Source organism: Bufo gargarizans, chromosome 10 (genome assembly GCF_014858855.1).
Source record: "Bufo gargarizans isolate SCDJY-AF-19 chromosome 10, ASM1485885v1, whole genome shotgun sequence".
Lineage (NCBI taxonomy): Eukaryota > Metazoa > Chordata > Amphibia > Anura > Bufonidae > Bufo > Bufo gargarizans.
The window spans coordinates 15,292,461-15,309,684 of NC_058089.1; the positions used below are offsets into that span (position 1 = coordinate 15,292,461).

The window sequence follows — 17,224 nt, forward strand, 5'->3', positions numbered from 1 at the left end:
GCTCGGCTGCTCCAGCGCGGAGACCACCTATCAGGAGCCGCCACTGGCCGGGCTTTTTCGCCGAAGCCGGACCTGAAAGGCTTTTAACGCTACAGGACGCACTGGATGAAATGCATTTCAATAACAGGCGATTGTTTACCAGGCGCTTAGGATTTTATGTAATTTTTTTTCAGACGGGAAGAATTGCAATGGGGTCGAATGGAAATATATTAGCACCGCGGGGGGCTTCCTGTATGAAAGGCGTGATGATGGACCCCCCCTACATTATAAAGAATGGCCTAATCTACCCCACTGCTGCAGCTTATTATAAAGGGGCGGCGAGTCACCCCCCTGCCAAAAAGGCGAAAAATCAAATGAAGCAGATGTAGCAGAGATGACACGGTTGTTTGAGACAATGAATGGGGATAGCAAAAATGTTTCAGCTCCAACGGGTTCTAATCTCAGACAAACTCTTTATAGGGTTAAGTTGGCCACGCAGATTTTGGCAGGACCGGTCATACATGTAATGCAGGTTCAACAACCTCCGACACTCCAGCTGTTGTGAAACTACATCTCCCAGCATGCTCCATTCACATCTATGCAAGTTCTGAGCACAGCCTAGCAAGTATGCATGCTGGGAGTTGTAGTTTCACCACAGCTGGCGTGCTAAACGTTGCTGTTCCCTGATCTAATGGGTATGGGGTCCTCCGACTCTCTCCAAAAGGCAGGTCTCGGGAAAGATGGATTTTGGGTATGCTTGGCAGCAACTCTCTTTTTTCTCTCTGTTCAGTGCACATGCATGCTCAGCCGAGCATCCAAGGTTATGGAGGGGTCAGGAGAGACGGCGGTCTAATGTGTACGTCCAGGTAGAATAATGGAGCTCGAATGGACTCCGATTAAGGTCCCATTGATCTGGTAAATCTGGAATTTGGTTCCCTTGTATTGTACCAAATTATCAGAGGTTTACGGTAACGTGCATCTGAATAGCAGAAAATTGGTACATACAGTAATGAAAGAGCCTAAAAGGTATACAGGAGGATACAAACATCCCAAAAAATGTATATAATGGCCCCTCACCATAAAACGTGTCCGCCTCCTATAAATGTCACTTTGTAACAGTGGGGCCCCAGAGCAAAACTCAAAACAAGGCCCATCTTCAGCAGAAAGTTCACAGAAAAACGTATTATTCTGGTTTCCCTAATGCTCAGGGATAATGCACACAGTGATGTCACAGTACAGGGATAATACACACAGTGATGTCACAGTACAGGGATAATGCACACAGTGATGTCACAGTACAGGGATAATACACACAGTGATGTCACAGTACAGGGATAATGCACACAGTGATAATGCACACAGCGATGTCACAGTACAGGGATAATACACACAGCGATGTCACAGTACAGGGATAATACACACAGCGATGTCACAGTACAGGGATAATACACACAGCGATGTCACAGTACAGGGATAATACACACAGCGATGTCACAGTACAGGGATAATACACACAGCGATGTCACAGTACAGGGATAATGCACACAGTGATGTCACAGTACAGGGATAATGCACACAGTGATGTCACAGTACAGGGATAATGCACACAGTGATGTCACAGTACAGGGATAATGCACACAGTGATGTCACAGTACAGGGATAATGCACACAGTGATGTCACAGTACAGGGATAATGCACACAGTGATGTCACCGTACAGGGATAATGCACACAGTGATGTCACAGTACAGGGATAATGCACACAGTGATGTCACAGTACAGGGATAATGCACACAGTGATGTCACCGTACTGGGATAATGCACACAGTGATGTCACCGTACTGGGATAATGCACACAGTGATGTCACCGTACAGGGATAATGCACACAGTGATGTCACAGTACAGGGATAATAAACACAGTGATGTCACAGTACAGGGATAATAAACACAGTGATGTCACAGTACAGGGATATTACACACAGGGATGTCACAGTACAGGGATAATACACACAGTGATGTCACAGTACAGGGATAATACACACAGGGATGTCACAGTACAGGGATAATGCACACAGTGATGTCACAGTACAGGGATAATGCACACAGTGATGTCACCGTACAGGGATAATGCACACAGTGATGTCACAGTACAGGGATAATGCACACAGTGATGTCACAGTACAGGGATAATAAACACAGTGATGTCACAGTACAGGGATAATAAACACAGTGATGTCACAGTACAGGGATATTACACACAGGGATGTCACAGTACAGGGATAATACACACAGTGATGTCACAGTACAGGGATAATACACACAGGGATGTCACAGTACAGGGATAATGCACACAGTGATGTCACAGTACAGGGATAATACACACAGTGATGTCACAGTACAGGGATAATGCACACAGTGATGTCACAGTACACGGATAATGCACACAGTGATGTCACAGTACAGGGATAATGCACACAGTGATGTCACAGTACAGGGATAATGCACACAGTGATGTCACAGTACAGGGATAATGCACACAGTGATGTCACAGTACAGGGATAATAAACACAGTGATGTCACAGTACAGGGATAATGCACACAGTAATGTCACAGTACAGGGATAATGCACACAGTAATGTCACAGTACAGGGATAATAAACACAGTAATGTCACAGTACAGGGATAATGCACACAGTAATGTCACAGTACAGGGATAATAAACACAGTAATGTCACAGTACAGGGATAATGCACACAGTAATGTCACAGTACAGAGATAATGCACACAGTAATGTCACAGTACAGAGATAATGCACACAGTAATGTCACAGTACAGGGATAATGCACACAGTAATGTCACAGTACAGGGATAATGCACACAGTAATGTCACAGTACAGAGATAATAAACACAGTAATGTCACAGTACAGGGATAATGCACACAGTAATGTCACAGTACAGGGATAATAAACACAGTGATGTCACAGTACAGGGATAATACACACAGTGATGTCACAGTACAGGGATAATGCACACAGTGATGTCACAGTACAGGGATAATGCACACAGTAATGTCACAGTACAGAGATAATGCACACAGTAATGTCACAGTACAGAGATAATAAACACAGTAATGTCACAGTACAGGGATAATGCACACAGTAATGTCACAGTACAGGGATAATAAACACAGTGATGTCACAGTACAGGGATAATACACACAGTGATGTCACAGTACAGGGATAATGCACACAGTGATGTCACAGTACAGGGATAATGCACACAGTGATGTCACAGTACAGGGATAATGCACTCAAGAACATCATGAGGGATAACAAAGTGGTTACAGTACAGTGCAGGAATTACTGTATACAGTGATGTCACAGTAGAAGGATATGGTACACCATGATATACTATAGCACAAAGACAACAGACATAAAAATGTCATCATGTACTCTGTGACATCACAGCCCAGGAAAGAACTGCACAATGATGTCATCACACAGACATAATGAACATATGATATCACAGCACAAAAATAATGCATCAGCACCTGACGTCTGGACCCCCTTAGTTTTGTGGCCCCCTGGCAGCCGCTATGCCTTAGTAGTTATACCCTGTAATATTATAATACTGATGCAATGATTTCTAGAAGTTAATATAACATTCTATTTTGCTTCATCTAACAGATTTGCAAAGTTGACGACAACTGATGGCAGCCAAGACCGTGTCCGGAGGGGTTGTAACCCAGCTCCCCACAGACCCAGCATAAAGAACCACACTTTGCCCTGCCTGCGCACGTGCCATTACTGCTCTGGCACCTCCACAATCAATTTTTAATTCTTTGGATTTAGTTTCAAAGCTTCAAGTTCCTGTGGCTTTTATAGGGCGACCTGGCAAAATGAAAGGAAACCCGATGAAACGAGCCTTATTTTCACATAAGCTTCAGAATTTCATTCCCATAGCAACGGGCGCAATTTGGAAATGATCCAGCAGAGTAGAAAGGGTTCTCTGTGGCCAGGAGCACGGCCCCATGTGTCAGAGATGAAAATAAAAGGACACGTTATTGTTTAATGCGCCGGCAAATGCGCCAAGGAAAGCGAGGGAAGCACTTTACTTATGTCACCAGGGAGGCTAGCATTGTGTGTGGTACTGCCCACAGCACACAAAAGACGACTGCAACCATAATATACAAGAGATAACCATAAAAACGTGCATAAAACTCCTGCTATACAACCTTCAAAATCTTTGCTTACACATAGGATTAAAGGGAGACATCAGTAGTTTTGAACATGCTAAACTGCTGGCAGCACTAGGATGGGGCTGGGGAGAGAATGGCAAACTTTCCTTTGGTGAAGCTTTTATTATCAGAAGTAGTGAGAATATGAAGCTTTATTCTGACAGATTTTGTTCCTGCAAGTGCCCAGGAGGTGAAGCTTTACAGTGAAGTGCTCTCTGCACTGAGCTGCTTCACAGCCCCTCCCCTTTACTCAGCAACTGCAGCATCCAACCAGAAGACCATTACAGCTGTGGGAGCAGAAAGGTAGGCGAATATGGCAGAATAAAACTTCATATTCACACTGCTCCTGATGATAAAAGCGCCACGAAAGGTATCTTTGGCCCCAAGTAGTGCCATCACCACTTTGGCATGGTCAAAACTGCTGACAGACTCCCTTTAAATAATGAAATTCTGGATTTCTGAAGCCACAACCAGGGGGAGCTTAGGAGCTTAGAAAACACTATTATGCATTAAATTTCAAATAATACAGCACGCTCCCCTACTGGTGACAGAAGGCGGCTAAAATTTTATGATTTAACTCTTTGTATACCCAGGGGATTGTATCAGAAAAACTGAGATCTGGCTTTAACCGCTAGTGTTTAGCTTTCTAAAAGTGTCCTCCTATGTAATATTAGTGGCTGTATTCTGTAGACGTAGCTGTGCAATCCCTGCACATGCTCTTTGCAATTTACCTTGTAGGAGTCATGGAGGTGGAGCTGTCATGGTAGCCAGGCTGTAAATATGCCCAGTCTTCTGACATTCTGCATCGGCACACTGCGCCACCAACCTGTCACTAGACGGCCTGAGATGGCGTATCCAGTGCTCAGGGGATGTCGTTGAAGTTAGAAATGTAGAAATTTCCTAATGAAGAAGTATTCCTTCCAACAACACTATCCACAGGATAGGGAATGTGTCCGATTGATGGGGCCCAGACTGCTGGGACCCCAACTGATCACCACAACAGGGACCCTATTCCGCTCCATTTAAAGTCCATGGGACTGAAGAAGATCTCTGTCCCATAGATATGAATAGAGCGTCAACGGACAAGTGCGATCAGCCTTCCATTCAAAAGGAGGAACACAGAGTCCCAATAGTCGGCCCCCCACCGATCAGATGCTTATAGAGAGGTGGGTAAGTATTGTTCATAGGAAAAACCCTTCAAGGTTTATCTCCCACTCGGAATCCCTCCAATCAACCCTACTGTGATGTAGATGCAGGAGTAAATATTAAGGTCACCAGGGGACTCACCACAGCGATGGCCAGGAGTCTCAGTAGCAGGGGCCTTTGTTGTTGGAACTGGGGTTGTTCAATATGCAGAACCCCTTTAATATGATTGTCACGGCCTTTGGTGTGCGCCGTGACAAGGTTGACGTGCATGCTGTTGCCTGTGGCAACCTTTTGTGGTTACAGCTTAAGTGCCTCCTCCTTTCTCCCTGGGCCTTCCCTGTCTGGTGCTGGAGGGGTTAATATTCTAGCTGGTGGGGATTTAGGTGTGTCTGGGGTGTGGCCACGAGGTTTATATTACCTGTGGCTTCCAGACTGGAGTCAGTGGTACTCCAGCCTTGTTTGGTGATGGAACTGCTCCTTTCCTAGGTGAACCTGCCCAGTCCTTGAAGGCCACCTTGTTAGACATAAATTGTCTTCCCATTTTATCCTCCATGTTCCACTTCCTTACCTGTGTGGGTTTATGTTCAGGGTGTGGTGTCTCGTCTTGTTGTTGTTACGTGTCTGTTCAGTTGGTGTTTTATGCCCGGTATGTATGCAAGTCGTACCCTGTTTGTTGTGCCTCCGGAAGGGGGCTCCAGGGTTTCCCGGAGGGGTTAACCAAAAGTCAAGTCTGTTTGCTGTTGCTGGAGTGCTGGTTCCTGTGTGTCAGTACGTACTGCATCCGTTTGGCATTTGGATTGCAGTACGTTAGTATGGGTTCCAGTTTACCTTGGTGTGGTCTTCTGTTGTGCCGTCCAGCAGCTGCGGCAGGTAAGTTACCATGCCTTCCTGGGTTCTTGGTTCAGTGGTTATCCCCGCCACTGGATACTTACCTGCTGTTCCACTTGGCTTTTCTCTGCAACTAGGCCGGTTGAGACTCCTGTTCATCCGTGTCTTAGAAGAACAGGTCGTGTCTCCCCTGCTCCTATGTGAGGGATTATAAGGGCGACTCGCGATCCTAGGTATCCTGGGTATGAGCCGTCCTACCATCCAGGTCCGATCATACGGTGAGTAGTTCGGGCGAGGATTAGGGACGCTTTAGGAGAAGACCTGATCCCGGCATCCTGGCCTAGCTGCTTCCCCGCATACCCATTATCGTACGGTGGGGAGTTTCCCCCACTCCCCACGGTGACAATGATGTTATCGTTGGCATACAGATAAGGCTACTTTCACACTAGCGTTTTTCTTTTCCGGCGCTGAGTTCCGTCCTAGGGGCTCAAATCCGGAAAAGAACTGATCAGTTTTATCCTAATGCATTCTGAATGGAGAGTCAGTCCCTCAGGATGCATCAGGATGTCTTCTGTTCAGTCTTTTTGACTGATCAGGCTTTTCAGAAAAACGTAGCATGCAGTATTTTTACCTCCGGCCAAAAATCCTGAACACTTTGACTGAACGCCTGATCAGGCTTTTTTCCCATTGACTTGCATTAACGCCGGATCCGGCGCCATGTGTTCAGTCAAAACGGATCCGGCTTTTGCATGTTAAACCCGAAAAATAGGAAAAAAAGTTAAAGTCCATAAATGGCGGATCCGTTTTTTCCAATGCATTTTTCCATTGTGATCGAAAGCCTGATCAGGATTCAAATGTAATCCGTTTTCACACGTTTTTCCGGATGCGGCGGGCAGTTCCGGTGTCGGAATTGAACGCCGGATTCAAACAACGCTAGTGTGAAAGTAGCCTAAGGCAGCAGAGTTGTGGGCAGATAGAATAGCCTCGGAGAAGCCAAACGCCGATTATGGCAGCCTGCAATCTGTGAATGAACTTCCTGTAATGACATCACAACACCAGACCCCCGATATGCAGATTACAGGCTGCACCAATTAAGTCTCCTTCAAGGAGATGGCTCTGTGCAGAAAATAAAGAGCTGACTGCTCAATGTCTCGAAATGCATGCTAACACAGACACGTGTGAGACATCACTGCAGCAGACGAAGGGTTAAGAAGGATTGCATTTCCTTCCAAATCTCTGACAGGTTCGCACATCAATTCCTCTATTTACTATAAAAAAAAAAAAAGTGTCTGATCTAAGTCAATGAAAGGAGCCAGAGATGCACAAGACACAACCCTGATCCTTTCATGTCCTTGGTGAGACTCCTGAGACTTGGGGGGGGGGGGGGGGGGGGGTACAGAAGGTAGAACCTCAGGGGAGCAAAGCCCTAAGAAAGTGATATATCAAAGCACTGTGAAGGAGGAGGGGGTGTAGACGGATTCTGACGAATCTGGGAATTATCCCAAGCAGCGCACTCGCTGTGAGATACAATTGCTGTCTCGGCGTGACGGAACGTAGGCTGCAACCTCTCGTTCTTTATTTTAATTTGCCCATTATATCAGATGTTTCTTTCCCTCAAAAATGATATGTTGTCACTTAGCACGCTCGCCCGGCATTGCAGCAGCTATACATTACCGGTATAATCGCTTCCTAGATGGATAATTAGGAAAAACACAGTTTTCTTCTTGATGGGACTAAAAATAAAACATTCCTGCAAATGTTTTTACTTGAAACAGGTGCAGAAATCCTGATTCATGACTTCACTGTAAAGCCTGGGGCGTCGGTGGAGCGCGCAGAGGCGTGAGGACCGAAATATGTGAGCGCTGTGCTATGGAATCCCAAGGACCCCCATGACATAAGAGTAAGCGCAGACCGGACTGGCCGAAAGAAGCGACGCAAGCGGCACCACATAGAAAATAATGCAGATTGTGATAAACCTAACCGCAGCCAGTATACGGTCTGATCTGACGCTCACTTACCTTGTGAGTTCGGGCAATGCTTCTCGTCGCTGTTGTCACGACAGTTGTTCTTTCCGTTACACACAAAACTTGTGTCTATACACATCTTGTTATTGCAGTGGAATCGAGAACTGGAGCAGAGCAAGGGGTGAGCGGCTGAAAGACAAGAGCGAGCAATGGCGAGAAAACGTCATGACCTATAAAGCAGTATTATAGCAGTTATATTCTTGTACATAGGAGCAGTATTATAGTAGTTATATTCTTGTACATAGGAGGCGTATTATAGTAGTTATATTCTTGTACATAGGAGGCAGTATTATAGTAGTTATATTCTTGTACATAGGAGGCAGTATTATAGTAGTTATATTCCTGCACATAGAGCAGTATTATAGTAGTTATATTCTTGTACATAGGAGGCAGTATTATAGTAGTTATATTCCTGTACATAGGAGCAGTATTATAGTAGTTATATTCCTGCACATAGAGCAGTATTATAGTAGTTATATTCTTGTACATAGGAGGCAGTATTATAGTAGTTATATTCTGTACATAGGGGCAGTATTATAGTAGTTATATTCTTGTACATAGGAGGCAGTATTATAGTAGTTATATTCTTATACATATGAGGCAGTATTATAGTAGTTATATTCTTATACATATGAGCAGTATTATAGTAGTTATATTCTTATACATAGGAGCAGTATTATAGTAGTTGTATTCTTGTACATAGGAGGCAGTATTATAGTAGTTGTATTCCTGTACATAGGAGCAGTATTATAGTAGTTATATTCTTGTACATAGGAGGCAGTATTATAGTAGTTATATTCTTATACATAGGAGAAGTATTATAGTAGTTATATTCCTGTACATAGGAGGCAGTATTATAGTAGTTATATTCTTATACATAGGAGAAGTATTATAGTAGTTATATTCTTGTACATAGGAGGCAGTATTATAGTAGTTATATTCTTATACATAGGAGCAGTATTATAGTAGTTGTATTCTTGTACATAGGAGGCAGTATTATAGTAGTTATATTCTTGTACATAGGAGCAGTATTATAGTAGTTATATTCTTGTACATAGGAGGCAGTATTATAGTAGTTATATTCTTATACATAGGAGCAGTATTATAGTAGTTATATTCTTGTACATAGGAGGCAGTATTATAGTAGTTATATTCTTATACATAGGAGCAGTATTATAGTAGTTATATTGTTGTACATAGGAGGCAGTATTATAGTAGTTATATTTTTGTACATATGAGCAGTATTATAGTAGTTCCATTCTTGTACATAGGAGCAGTATTATAGTAGTTATATTCTTGTACACAAGAGCAGTATTATAGTAGTTTTATTCTTGTTTATGGGAGGCAGTATTATAGAAACGATATTCCTGTCTAGAAGTACATAGTACTGGTGAAGTAAAGACATTCTTGGTAAGAGACAGAAATGTTTAATTGCTGCTCGCTTTCCTAGACTCTTCTTTACAGCTCCTAGTGCTCACATATAGTACTCTACAGGAGGCAACATACAGCATAGATGAAAGCACACTTTAGAGAAGCAAGATGAAAGCTGCGCTCTGTCCTGATGCATGATGCAGCACTATTCAAAATAATTATTTCTTTATATTTCTTTCCTTAATATCAAAATTGTCCATAATATTGAAACTGCCCTGTATCATGATTGTCAGTTTAGCCACCTTCCAACTGGTGGCGCCAGAGACACAGCTTTCTTCTCTTTTTAGAAAGAGAGCAGATTTGCATGCCATTTGCCCAGACGAGCACTGCGTGGCCTATAAGACTCCTTATACTTGTGGCCTATAGGACTCCTTATACTTGTGCCCTATAGGACTCCTTATACTTGTGCCCTATAGGACTCCTTATACTTGTGCCCTATAGGACTCCTTATACTTGTGCCCTATAGGACTCCTTATACTTGTGCCCTATAGGACTCCTTATACTTGTGGCCTATAGGACTCCTTATACTTGTGCCCTATAGGACTCCTTATACTTGTGGCCTATAGGACTCCTTATACTTGTGGCCTATAGGACTCCTTATACTTGTGCCCTATAGGACTCCTTATACTTGTGCCCTATAGGACTCCTTATACTTGTGCCCTATAGGACTCCTTATACTTGTGCCCTATAGGACTCCTTATACTTGTGCCCTATAGGACTCCTTATACTTGTGCCCTATAGGACTCCTTATACTTGTGCCCTATAGGACTCCTTATACTTGTGGCCTATAGGACTCCTTATACTTGTGGCCTATAGGACTCCTTATACTTGTGGCCTATAGGACTCCTTATACTTACTAGGCGCTCTCCACAAGGAGAGAAAGTACTCCCTGAACACAGCATCTTAGATTTAAAGCACTGTTTGCTGATCATTCTTCAATTAATATCAATCAGAATCACTCACTGCAGTTCTCCTCGTCACTCCCGTCAGGACAATCCTCAAACCCGTTACACTGGAAGCGCCCGATAATGCAGTGGATCCCACTGGCACAGGGGAAGAACTTTGGGCCACATTTGGATTTGGCTTTAGCTGTAACAGAGAGAGAAGACGACAGGTATGACTTCCAAACGCCTAGATTCTATTAATGTTTTAGACTTTTAGGCCAGGAGTCGGCAACCTCCGGCACTCCAGCCGTTGTGACAACTCCCAGCATGCCCCATTCATGGGAGATCCAAGAACAACCACCATGCAAGTATGCATGCTGGGTGTCGTAGTTTCACCACAGCCGGAGTGCCAAAGGTTGCTGATCCCTATTTTAGGCCATTTTGTCAACTAATTCTATTAATATATCTAACATCACCATGAAAAAACTGATCTACACTTATAGAAACTCGATGAGTAATATCGATGGCTATGATGACTGCACGGAAAGTCGCCAAACACTGATGGACAAATACTGTATGTGACCGTGCAGAACTTGATGACAGAAGCAGATCTGGTCGGATGATGCCATTGACAACTTTTATTGATGAGATCAAGACGATGAAACCGGGTGTGGTTAAACCTCATTCCCGGCTACTACGATTTGACAGACAAACATGCAGAAGATTGAACAAACTCTCCGACTGGCCCTCCCCGCCCCGGGCTGACTCAATCCAGCGCAGACCTCACTTTCAAGGTCTCTTTGGCTGGACCATTGGATTGGTAGGTGTGGGTTCTGCTGGAGACTGCAACATGGCTCACTAACAGAATGGTCTTGAAACCACTAGAAGACAATCTTATGCCTATTGATCAGGTGCTCTTCCCTACCTATAAGTTGACCCCGGGTTGGTATGTATGGTTAGGACTAATTCACTTATATATGGTGTTCATGCTATGTTCTCTGTCAGGTGGTCTGTATAGCACGTTAGTTGGTGCTTCTTTTCCCTTTAGTTCATTGTAATGTGGTTGGTTAGTGGCGCCTGGTACCTGGCCGCATTCCTGAAGACCTCTAGGTGGGGCCAGGAAGCTAGAAAACATCTAGCTACATAACAAAGAGCTTTACTCCTGTGAGGACATCATCAGGGTAAGAGGTGTCCTTCTACCATAACATCTCTTTGTATCATATGGCTGACAGCTTGGTGCCATGTTGGGAACTGGTTTGTGGGGAGCTCCCCAATTTGTTCACGGCTTTGGTGACTTAAGTTATTTTACTTTGTACCTTTTTCATAGTTTGGTAAACTTTTTCACACCTAAGTCGTGTTAAGTCAATTTTTTCCCCGAATCTCAGAAGTCACGGTTATGTATGGTCCAAAGGTCCAGTGGTGTTATAGACACTTATCCCTTTATCCTCCGAATTGGGGATAAAATCTGATCGATGGGAGTCTGACGGCTGAGTGGGATCATTGGAGTGGGTGTTCTGGGACTACTCGAGTAAGCTGAGTATAGTGCTCATCTATCTTAGTCCCATAGAGAATGAATGGAGGGGCAGTAGACATGTGCAACCTGACGCTCCATCCATACAGGGGCATGGTTTGCATGATCAGTGGGGGTCCCGGTGGTCAGATCCTTGCCGATAAGGCACATATCCCATATAAGTTTTCATAAAGTAGACACTATGGACAAGTATATAGAAAAACCTGCAGTCAGTCACTGAGATCAGCGCTTGGGGGGCTAAATTTTAACAGTCTGTACTGTTACTGGACTCTTATTATTGTAAGATATAGCGCCACCTATAGGACTCATGCACATAAGCGTAATTTTTCTTCAGTACGCCGTTCTGTTTTTAAACCAGGTGTCATACAGGTCAATGGGGCTATGCACACATCCATTTTTTTAAGGATCCGTGTACCCGATCTGAGGACTTCACTGCAGGTCCTATTCTTGCCCGTTTCACGGATGAGAAAAGCCCTTTCTGTTAATGGAATCAAGGGTCCATTTTTTCAAGCCGAAAATTGGGCACAGCCTGTTTGAACATAAACTATATACGACTGTCATAATGGCGATCCCTCACGGTATAATTGCGGCGCGCTGATGTGATAATTCGGCAATTACGACAATATAATCTTCTGTAGGTTATTACGGTATTAAGAGGACATATTTAATGCATGCTGAATACATTTAAGGAAATGAGAAGCTAAAGTCAGCATGAGAAGAATGTATGAGTTATTATACCTACCAGAAAGGGAGACGCTGCGAAGAGATACCGGCCTTCCAGATTAAACTAGAGCAATTATATGGCACAATAGTGAAGGAGTGCGCAGCCCAATTATCATATCTCTATTTCAATGTCATTGTTCCTCTGGTGAATAATCTTTACCGGCTGCTTTGAATTATATACTGTCGATTGATCCAAACTTAGAATTCCAAAATAGTCTTCAGGAATAGAAAGTCAATTACTTTTTGTGATAGGATAGGAGCGCGGCTCTGCGGCAAAGTCAAGGACACGGCCCTGAACCTGGAGACATCGTGAATGGCCAAGACCATCTACAGTAGAGATGACCATCATTGATACAGGCAATTGAAGGCGTTCTCCCTGCTTCAGATATTTCACTTGAATGGGAGGCGAGCTGCAGTACCCTAACACGGCCACTACGCAGTGTAGGGAGCCGGAAAAAAATGCCTACAAAGAACTACCAGACCGCATGGAATCAGCGTTCTATTTTATTACAGAATTCATAAGGAAAATCACAATGAAAACAAGTGCGGGGAAAAGGCGACATCAACCAGAGGGGGACACAATGGTACTAATTCATACTGCTCCAACATTTAATAAAAAAATAAAGTGCAAATACCAATAGTATTAATCAATTACCCATAATGTGCCTACTCCGGGATGGCGGAAACCCCGACACGCCTTTCGGCAAACCTTCGTCTGGGGGTGGCTTCATCACTGCAGGACGCACACTAAATACTCATGACAACCAATCATAATGCTGGATAAATTATACACACCTGGACCATAAAATTCCTATAGAGAGGGCCGCGTATGTGTGACGCGATACCTCACACATGCTGTATGAGGAGTGTGCACGTGCCGTCTCCCTTTCTGCTCGCTGCTGCTTTGCCATAGACATAGCAGCAGCAGCGGGAAGAGAAACATGTCGGACCCCCCGCCAATCTGATATTGATGACCTATGTTGAGGATAGGTCATCAATATTAAAAGCCCAGAGAACCCCTTTAACAGCATTTTGAGATTTGCTTTACAGCAGCTCCAAGGGTGTGAGCCTGGAGACTAGAGATGTCTCATTGAGAGTTTTGTGGGCATGCCCTGTGACTTGTGTGTCATCTACATAGGTGATATTTAACATTGTAAATCCTGCCTTTGATGATGATGATGATGAGATGACTGCTGAGAAGTGATCTCTGCAGAACAGGAAGTGTCAACCTATTATAAGGCTCAGAGGTCAAAAGTAAAAACTGAAAGGTTTCTGGATCTTTTTTAAACTATGACCTGAAAAGTTAAAAACTAAAAAAAGTTTAAAATAAAACTTCTGATGACACATTCCCTTTAAATGCCAATAAGTACTAATATTTCACTGGCGATGACTTCCATAATGTATAGGAAGTGTGCACAGACAGATCACTTACCCAGTGACCACCTTTTCAGATTATTAGTGGCAGATCCGCCAATTCAGAGGCTTCTCTTCTTTCATCCAAGATGGCCGCACCACTGCTTAGACTGCCCAATGCATACTGAGTATTTGGTAGCAAAAGACCTGCTGCCCTTGGATTGGCCGGCACTGCTCACATGAATAGTGCTGGCCAATCCGACAGCAGGACTGGACTAGGAGGAAGTGTCTCGGGCTGCCGATGAACAGTATTTTGGATGGCAGAAGAGGAGCCCGGGAATTAGAGGACCTAAAAGATGAAAAGGAGGTCACCAGGTAAGCGTTCTGGTCATTTTACAGTTAATTTTTTTCTTAAACTGGAGGGTCACTTTTAAAGGCATCTGTCAGCAGTTTTGTATCTGACACTGGCTGACCTGTTACATATGCGCTTGGCAGCTGAAGACATCTGTGTTGGTCCCATGTTCATATGTGCCCGCACATGCAAATGAGCCTTTAGGAGCAACGGGGGCGTTACCATTACACCTAGAGGCTCTGCTCTCTCTACAACTGCCGAGCCCTCTGCACTTTGATTGACAGGGCCAGGCAGTGAACAAAATCACACTTGGCCCTGTCAATCAAAGAGCAGAGGGCGCGGCAGTTGCAGAGAGAGCGGAGCCTCTAGGTGTAATGGTAACGCCCCCGTTGCTCCTAGAGGCTCATTTGCATATATTAAAACGGCATTTTTCTCAGCAATGCGGGCACATATGAACATGGTACCAACACAGACGTCTTCAGCTGCCAAGCGCACATGTAACAGGTCAGCCAGTATCATAGGTACAAAACTGCTGACAGATGCCCTTTAAATGTGAATTACACCTTATGTATTGCAAAGGGTGAAATCTGAAGTATATAATGACAGATTTTTCCAAGATGTGCTAAAATCTCCTCCACTTTGCTGTTACTGTAATAGGCTGCACATTTTCGGCACACAATTCCACGGCAGAGAATCGGCAGAGTACCCGCCAGGTGTGCAGCTACCTTACAGCAGTCGGAGCAGGAGCCACCATACAACACTGCAGATTTCAATCTCTCTAGTTGGGCGACAACCACTACGGACAGTGAAATGACTGTTGCCAAACCAGTCCCTGCAATCTGTACACAGGGCAGGGCATAAAACGCTAGCTAGCTAATCATTTTCCAAAGAAATGAGCGAGACAAACAGCAGGAGCCCGGGAAACTTCATCGGAATAGGCAATGCCGAAACATAAAGGGAGAAAAGTCACTGTCTGCTCACATAAAAGCACCGCCGGGGAACTGGCGGAGGGAGAAGCTGAAATCTTCAGCCTCTGCAGCCTGGCAGAGCAATGTGCCAGCGCGGTTCAGCCTGATCTTTCATGTTCTACTGGAGGAATGAATAGAGACAGGACACAGGCACTGGATCTAGATCAAATGCACTAAGCAACAGCTCAGCCGGGACTCAGATAATCAGCTTCAATCCCTGTCATCCCGGCTCCGCTGCTGGAAAGGTAGAGGAAGCTAATGGATTAGAAAATTGCTCTATTTCAGGGGTTCTGCTCGGTCTCCCACTGTCATGTCGATGCAGAGGCGCCTCTGGTTTCGGGTCCATTCACACGTCCGTAATTTGGGTCTGTATTCGTTCCGCAATTTGCGGACCCATTCACTTTCAATGGGGCTGGAACGGATGCAAATCCACATTTTCGGGATCCGCATCTTCGGGATCCACATCCGTTTTTTCGGGATCCGTTTTTCGGGATCCGCAATTTTGTTCCTGAAAAAAATAGAACATGTCCTATTCTTGTCCGCAATTGCGGACCAGAAAAGGCATTTTCTATTATAGTGTCTGTGATGGTCGATCCGCAAATTGCGGATCGCACATTGCAGATGTCCGTGTTTTGCGGATCCGCAATTTTCGGATCCGCAAAACACTTACGGACGTGTGAATGGACCCTTATCAAGGGTTAAAGGATTTGTTCAGGATTTAAAATAAAACCAGTTTAAAGGGGCGTCTGGGTGTTTAATAATGATGGCCTATCCTCAGGATGCATCATCAATATCAGATCAGTGGGGGGCTGACTTCCGGCACCCCCACCGATCCGCTGAAGAGGCCGCAACGCCTCAGTGACGTCACATGGCCTAGGCACATTCAGGTGAACGGGCCTGAGCTGCAATACCAAGCAGGGCCACTATGCAATGTACGGCGCTGCGCTTGGTAAGCCGCGAGGAGGCCGCACAGTTCACCGCAGCCACTTCAGACAGCTGATCGGTGGGGGTGCTCAGAGGTGATCAGATATTGATCCTGAGGATAGGCCACTGAAATCATAACCCATTTTAAGGGCATCGGTCATCAGGATCAAGCCTATCAAACAAGGCGTTATGTCTGTTAGGGTTTTATTCAGCTGGGGCAACCCTATCGTGCTTTCCCCGATTTGTTACAGGGGAAAATCAGGGCTCTATACCACACTGCCTGCAGATCACACCCCCTGAAAACATGGCTGCTTTCTTGAGAAAAACAGCGCCACACCTGTCCACAGGTTGTGTGCGGTATTGCAGCTCGGCCCAATTCATGGGCATAACCAGGATGCAGGTGTAGCGCTGTGTCTGCACAACCCCTTTAACCCTGCCCACGTGATCACAGCACATTTACGGAACCGCCAGGGATACTCCCATGAGGGTTGTCACAAGCCTGTGTGTTCTTCTAAGCACCTGACCTCGGCTTCAGTGCTCCTTTAAGACGGTGTAAACCAGTGCATAAGACGCGGCCTGAGCTTTGCTGGTATCTATATACCCTTACAGAGGTGATTTCCGCCAGTACAAGGTACTGCACTTACTGAGGCTAATCTTATCCTGTCAGTCCCATCATGTTACTGGCGCGTCGTAGCAGCGGATGCGCCCACTGACGAGAACAAGGACTGACAGGGCGCCGAGCTCCGTTCTCAGAATTGTTATCGGCATCGTGACTTCATCCGGGAGAATTTAATCAAATGTTAAGAGAGGCTGAATCTTACTTTCTAGAAGGAGGATGGATCA

The 17,224-nt window shown here is 44.8% G+C and overlaps 1 protein-coding gene across 1 annotated transcript in view; it reads right to left on the reverse strand.

Moving 5' to 3' along the window:
* LDLRAD3 (low density lipoprotein receptor class A domain containing 3) overlaps positions 1-17,224 on the reverse strand; it is a 127,530-nt gene that overhangs the window by 59,090 nt on the left and 51,216 nt on the right. Inside the window, exons 3-4 of the mRNA XM_044270124.1 lie at positions 10,610-10,735; positions 8,210-8,344 (exon numbers count right to left, since the gene is read on the reverse strand). Coding sequence (XP_044126059.1) covers positions 8,210-8,344; positions 10,610-10,735 — 261 coding nt within the window. The remainder of the gene's footprint in view (positions 1-8,209; positions 8,345-10,609; positions 10,736-17,224) is intronic.